The sequence below is a fragment of the Seriola dumerili genome, unplaced genomic scaffold (assembly GCF_002260705.1).
Source record: "Seriola dumerili isolate Sdu_G_001 unplaced genomic scaffold, Sdu_1.0 BDQW01000917.1, whole genome shotgun sequence".
Lineage (NCBI taxonomy): Eukaryota > Metazoa > Chordata > Actinopteri > Carangiformes > Carangidae > Seriola > Seriola dumerili.
The window spans coordinates 380444-387046 of NW_019175172.1; the positions used below are offsets into that span (position 1 = coordinate 380444).

General features: G+C 47.0%; 2 protein-coding genes across 2 annotated transcripts in view; one reads left to right on the plus strand and one right to left on the minus strand.

Annotated features, from left to right (window-relative positions):
• ccdc171 (coiled-coil domain containing 171) overlaps positions 1-1787 on the minus strand; it is a gene marked incomplete at its 5' end in the record, with an annotated part of 9441 nt that extends 7654 nt beyond the window's left edge. The window contains 7 exons of the mRNA XM_022766663.1: positions 1-28; positions 322-482; positions 656-748; positions 893-1039; positions 1138-1307; positions 1449-1599; positions 1686-1787. The exon at positions 1-28 is cut by the window's left edge and continues 124 nt beyond it. Of these exons, the coding sequence (XP_022622384.1) occupies positions 1-28; positions 322-482; positions 656-748; positions 893-1039; positions 1138-1307; positions 1449-1599; positions 1686-1787 (852 nt within the window). The remainder of the gene's footprint in view (positions 29-321; positions 483-655; positions 749-892; positions 1040-1137; positions 1308-1448; positions 1600-1685) is intronic.
• A 1621-nt stretch (positions 1788-3408) lies between these two features.
• wdr55 (WD repeat domain 55) lies at positions 3409-6603 on the plus strand. The gene is made up of 4 exons (XM_022766642.1): positions 3409-3964; positions 4384-4490; positions 5204-5473; positions 5644-6603. The coding sequence occupies exons 1-4, from the start codon at positions 3413-3415 to the stop codon at positions 5978-5980; spliced, it is 1266 nt and encodes a 421-aa protein (XP_022622363.1). The 5' UTR covers positions 3409-3412; the 3' UTR covers positions 5981-6603.

The following is a 6603-nucleotide window of genomic DNA, read 5'->3' on the forward strand; positions in this document are numbered from 1 at the left end:
CTTACACTGCTCGTACTCTGTCTGCAGCCTGCACACACGCACACACACACACACACACACACACACACATGCAAACGCACACACACACACACACACACCTCTCCAGCATTAACAACAATATCATATTAATACAACTATAAACATACAAATACAAATTACATTTGAAAATCAAATCCTGACGTTAAAACCCCTAAAAGCTCATTAAATGTTGATGAACTAAAATCACTGATGAATCAGTTCTTTGTTTTAAACCATGATGCTAAAGTGAAAACAGAAGCTGCTGTTTGTTTGTTTGTTTGTTTGTGTGTTTGTTGACCTCACCGCTCCAGAGCGCGCTCAGTGCTGCCGCTCCTCTCTCTCTCCAGGCTGTAAGCTCTCTCCACCTCTCTGAACTGAGCCCTCAGCAGCTCCAGGCTGCACTGCGCCTCCTGCTGGCCGGACCGCTCCACCGCCACCGCCGTCTCCAGGTCCCGCACCCGCAGCTGCCAGGTCACATGATTACAGAACCTGAGTTTGTTTGGCCGCTCTGCATCAGATACACCAGCTGCTCTCTTGCTGTGTCTCGACCCGGCACTGCGCACGTCTGTGCTTTATTATGGGTGTAAACATGAAGCAGGTCTGAATCTGAGGAGGAGGAAATGTGTGTTTGTGTTACCTGGATGATCTCAGAGTTGAACTTGGACTCCAGGTGAGCCGCTCGCTCCGCCTCGACGCTCGCCTCCAGAGACCTCACCCTCTGATCTGACACCTAGAGAGAAAGAAAACATAGATTCAATCAGCCGTTTTTCCACCTTTCTCTCCTCCATCTGTTCCTCTCTCCATCTCTTTCTTCAGCTTTTCACCTCCTCCCCTTTAAAGTTCTCTTCTACCTTCCCCCCCTCCTTCTCCTCACCTCCTTCTCCTTCCTGCTCCTCTCCTCTCCCTCCCTCAGGTATTTCAGCTCGTCTGCTTGTCGTCTGTTCACCTCGGCCTCCTTCTCTCTCTCCTTCTGCACCTCCGCCATCCTCCTCTCCGACTCCTCCAGAGCCTCCTCCTGGTCCTGGAAGACCGAGAGAGTGAACCGATGTTCAAACACCAAACACGATTAAAAACAATAACTGCGCCTCCTCATCTGAACTCTCTGTGTGTGTGTTCGACCTGCAGCAGTCGGTGCAGTCGCTGGTTTTCAGAACTGAAGCTCTGAATCAGTTTGTCACGCTCCTCGACTTCCTGCTGCAAAGCATGCTGGTCCTCCTCCCTGGCGTGTCGGGTGATGTCCAGAGCTTTCTGCAGCTCCTGCAATGTGTGCTGGAGCTCTGCTGCTCGCTCTGACACACACACACACACACACACACACACACACACACACACACACACACACACACACACACACACACACAATCACCATTTTTTATGTATTGAGTATTATACCCACTACAGTTGTTGCCGGGTGCGTTTGATTCGTGTACCTGTGAGTGTGTGTTTGTCTTGGCTGAGCTTGGCGGCTCGGTCGGCGTCTCTCTGACTCACAGTCAGCTGATACTGAAGCTCCACCCTCTGAGCTTCACCTCGCTCCACTGACGACCTCAGCCGGGTCAGCTCCGCCTGCAGCCTGCACAGCTGAACACACAGTTTATCAGACTTCACACCGCTCCCTCTGGAGACTCTTCACCTTTAAAGGCCATGAAGTCTTTTTTGTTTCTCACCTCCTGGTTGTGGCTAGACGTCAGCTCCAGCTTCTCTTTCTCCAGCTGGTTGACTCTCCGCCTCAGCCTCCCCCTCTCCTCGCTCCCGTCACCTCCCTCTGACGCCGCCCTCCTCCCTCTCCCATCCCTCCTCTTCCCTCCATCTCCTCGATTTCTGTCCCTCCCTCTCGCTCTCTCTCGCTCCTCTTCCTCCTCCTCTGCCTCTCTGCTTCCTCCTCCATCTCTTGCCGGCTTCTCTTTCCGTTGCATGACGGTGATGATTTCTTTCAACCTGAAGAAAAATGAGAAATCTAGTGAGGATAAAGAACCACAGCGACGACAAAACAACTACAGAAAGATGCAGAACTACACCTTCAAGACTGTAGGAGGGTGGAGCCATTTAAGACCCCACTGTCCCTGATCTGAGACTGTTTCAAAAACAGATTGTGTGATGTGCTCAGCAGCAGTTGTTCTTTATTGTGCCTGTGGTTTATACAAATGTACAATAAATCACACAACCATTTAAAAAAAGTAGATGTTGCAGGACTGTTGTAGCACTTCTAGTAAAAGTTGTATATTGTACATCCATGTTCAGAAAAGAAGTTAAAGGGGAGAGTTACTTCTTTAAAATGTAAATACTCAGTCCCCACCTTGATATCTCCTCCTCGGAGCTCCCGACAGAGCTGACCGCAACCTTGGACCGGTTCCCCCGCGGGTCTGCTCGGCCGTGCCCGCTCTCCCCTCGCCGGCCGCGGGCAGGCTGTCTCCTCTGCTCCGCTGCTTCGGTCTGCATCGCTCCGCTTCTGAACGCAGTTTAGTTTTTTATTATTTTTAACCCTGGGAATGACAAACATCAGAAGCTGTGTTGGTACCGGGGGAGGCCGCCTGGTTGCTCGGCCGCTGGTGTTGCCTTGGCACCAGATGCACTCCACCCATCACATGAAGCTCAACCGATCTCCATTTACAAACCTACCATGTAAATATTCACTTTAGTATTGCCAGAGTTATGTGCCTCCTCCAACAAAAGTCAGACTGTTGACGTATCATGCTGGACCAACTTGTAAATTCGGCATATACCAAACACACCGAAGACGCTTAATTCTACTTATTTTTTAAAATTTATAAATCACAACCTTCATCCTCCAAATCTTTTAGCGATGGGCGGCGCTCAACGGTGTCAACACTATCCAGCTATTTTACTCACATTTAAGAGCTGCTTGACAAACCCTATATATGCCGAATTTACCACATAGTCCTAACGATTCACTAAACTTGTTAACGCTTGTTCTACAATGTCTATACTTGTGTTAGCAAACAAACAAAATCAAAGTCTTACACTTTGTGAATGGGGTTATGTTGAGAACGAAATGCAACCCGAACAAAGGCCATTTTGACGGTTAATATTCAACAAGAACATCTTTGTTTGCTCTAAACTGAGTTTAACCAGATAAACACGGTCTAAACCACCGAATATAATAACAACTTTATTAGGAACCATGGAAATAGCTTGTAATGAACTTTAATTGACACTTACTTCAACATTTAATCGGGAGCCGTTTGAATCCGACGCCATCTTCAGCGTCCCTACGTCATTTCCACATGAACTCCGGATTGGCTGGAAGACGGACCAATGGTGACAAACGTTTCTCTATTGACGTATCGAAACGTACACTAGAGGGCGCTGTGAGCTGTTTACACCGGAATCGCTGCCGTGATTCAGTGTGGAAGAACAGGGGAACGCAAACAATATGGCGGCGTCCACAGAACACGTTGAAGCCGCATCCACAGCGACTGAAATGGATAAAACAGAAGCTCCAGAGACCATCAGAGACCCAGAAACCTCAGACTCGGAGCCTGTAGGTCAGGAACAAGACCCGGATCCTGACGAGGACGAAGACGAGGACGGAGGTGAGCCGCCGGGTCCGAAGATCCGAGACACACCGCAGGACATCCGACTGGAGGCGATCGCCAACACGGTGGCGCTTCACCCCAGCCGGGACCTCCTTGTGTGCGGGGACGTTGATGGAGACGTGTACGCCTTCTCTTACTCCTGCACGGAGGGGGAGAACCGGGAGGTGTGGTCGTCCGGACACCACATGAAGTCCTGCCGCCAGGTGCGCTTCTCCGCGGACGGGCTGAAGCTCTACAGCGTGTCCCGGGACAAGGCCGTCCACCTGCTGGACGTGGAGCGGGGACAGCTGGTCACCAGGATCCGCGGGGCGCACGGAGCTCCCATCTACAGTCTGCTGCTGGTGGACGAAAACATCCTGGCGACCGGTGACGACGGCGGGACCCTGAAGGTCCGAACACAGAGTATTTCTCCTTATTTAAAAACAGTGTATAAGCCGTATCCAGATACTGAAGGTTGATGGTCTTTATGATCTAACATGATCTATGGTGGTCTTTTAATAGGCCATGACTTGTTTTGATGGTCTGATCTGGTCTTGTAAGGCGGTCTTTTGATGATAACACGATCCATGTTGGTTTTTTCATTGTCCAAATTGGTGTTTTGATGGTCCAGCCGTGTAAGATGATCTTTGTAAGATCCAAAATGGTCTTTTAATGGTCTAGATATATCTCCCATGGACTGAACCAAATTCAGACCAAAGGACAACCAAGATCCAACCTTTTGATGAAATTTCACATCAATGCAATAAAATTTTCTGAAATTTCTAATGAATTTTTTTTTCTTTTTGTGTGTGTGTGTTCCTCTCTGAAGGTGTGGGATATGAGGAAAGGGACGGCGATCATGGATCTGAAACACCATGAGGATTACATCAGTGACATCGCTGTGGACCAGGCCAAGAGGATCCTACTCACCACCAGGTAACAACAGTTTCCAAGACAACCTCGTTTACTTTGACAATCGGGTCATTACTAATGAGTGTTGTTAAGTTAAAGGGTTAAACGAATGTTTCTGTGTGTACTTTACATCATGACTGACCAAAGGCCCAAAGCATGCTGTCGGTTTGTAGATTGTACAATTGTGTCCCGTTCATTTTAGCAAGCTATGAAAGTCAACATGTAAGCAGGGACTTTTTGATGCTTTCAAAGACGCCTCAAGCTGCTCAGCCAACAGTGTAAACATGTTTCTCTTCATTATGGAGTCATAGGAGTGCCATAAAAAACAATAAATCTATAAAAGAATAAGTAAATAAATGTGGAAATATAAACAGGAATAAATAAGTAAATAAAAGAGAAATATATAAAAGAATTTTAAAAAATGCTTTTCCCCTGTTGCTTTTGCTTTTCCCCTAAGGTTAAAGCAGAGGCAATGGGGGTAAACTGGGTTTTAAATGATCCAATTTGGTCTTTGACTGTCCAAGCTCATGTTTTAATGGTCCAAGTTTGTCTTTTCCAAACTGAACAATCATCCAAACTGATGTTTTTGATGGTTTAAGTTTGATTTTGTAAAATGGTAACAATTACCAAAAGTTTGCTGTTCAGTAACTTTAAGTATCGGCCACCAAACAGCAAAGTCTTTTTAAATGGTCTACTTAAATCCAAGCTCGACTTTGATCTCCTGTGATTTGACACAGTGGTGATGGTACCATGGGCGTCTTCAACATCAAGAGGCGGCGGTTCGAGCTGCTGTCGGAGTACCAGAGCAGTGATCTGACCTCAGTGGCGCTGATGAAGCGGGGGAAGAAGGTGGTTTGTGGCTCCAGTGAGGGGACCATCTACATCTTCAACTGGAACGGCTTCGGGGCCACCAGCGACCGCTTCGCTGTCAAGGCTGAGTCGGTGGACTGCATCGCCCCCATCACCGACAACATCATGTGCACCGCCTCCATGGACGGGTATATCCGGTGAGTTGGGTTATCATTGGCTCTTTTTGAAAGCTTACCTTCATGGTCTTGCTGGCCACCAATCTCAAACAGCTTAGCCCAATTTTCTGTCTGTTAGTTTGCCCTGGGTTTCCTTCTTTGATGTTTCCCACCACATGGCAAGTTACTAAGTTGTGCCTGTCCTCCATCAGGGCCATCAACCTCCTTCCCAACCGGGTTATCGGCTGCATCGGGCAGCACGTTGGTGAACCCATCGAAGAGCTTGCGAAGTCCTGGGACTCCCGCTTCCTGGTCAGCTGCGGCCACGACCAGCTCATCAAGTTCTGGGACATTTCCAGTTTACCCAACACAACTGTCAACGAATACCGCAAGAGGAAGAAGAAAGACGGACGGATGAAGTCTCTCACCAAGAAAGCCCACGGAGACAACGACTTCTTCTCAGGACTTGTAGAGGAAACAGAAAAGAAGAAGGAAGAAGAAGAGGAGGAAGAGGAGGATGATAGTGATAGCGACAGTGGCAGCGATTAAAAAGCTGTTTCACTTAGTTTCATGTTTGTCGTTACTGTGCCTTTGGACAGTTTAGTCCTAAATGCTCAATGCTGTCATCCAAAGTGCCTCAAAGTGTCTGGCGTATGAACATTACCATGGATGGCATTGCGGCAAACACTAGTAGCTATTGAACTTCCAATCCCAGCAGTGTGTTGGTCCCTCATTTTAGACAGGTCTGTGACCAAGAAACAAACCATTGGTGTTACTGTTTGCAAATGGAAATATGAGGTTACAAACACAAACATGGTGGGATAAACAGTGAATCTCCCAGAAGTGTAAACACTCTTTATGTCAAATGCATACTGACTGTTGATGGACCAACTATTATAACAAATGATTGGACACTAAAATACTGGGAAATAATAACTTTGTAATGTTAAGGTGGGTGTTGAAACTCAGTGTTTTTGAATTGTTTATGTGAATCCTAGAATTGCAACTGGTCGGATTCATTCTTATTTACTTATTCTTTGAACATTTTCTCAGTTTTCAAAAAATAAATCAGCATTTGGCAAAATGTTGATTTATTTAGGCTAAAGCTGTTTTGGTTGCTTGTGTTTAAACAACATTTGAGAATGTTGGCTTTTTTCAAAAAGGGTTTGTTT

What these genes read in the sequence shown, in the direction of transcription:
- wdr55 (XM_022766642.1), top strand. Translation starts at nt 3,413, where the DNA reads ATGGCGGCGTCCACAGAACACGTTGAAGCCGCATCCACAGCGACTGAA. An exon ending in AGGATCCTACTCACCACCAG is followed by an intron (nt 4,491 to 5,203) that starts GTAACAACAGTT and finishes GATTTGACACAG; the next exon opens with TGGTGATGGTACCATGGGCG. An exon ending in TCCATGGACGGGTATATCCG is followed by an intron (nt 5,474 to 5,643) that starts GTGAGTTGGGTT and finishes GTCCTCCATCAG; the next exon opens with GGCCATCAACCTCCTTCCCA.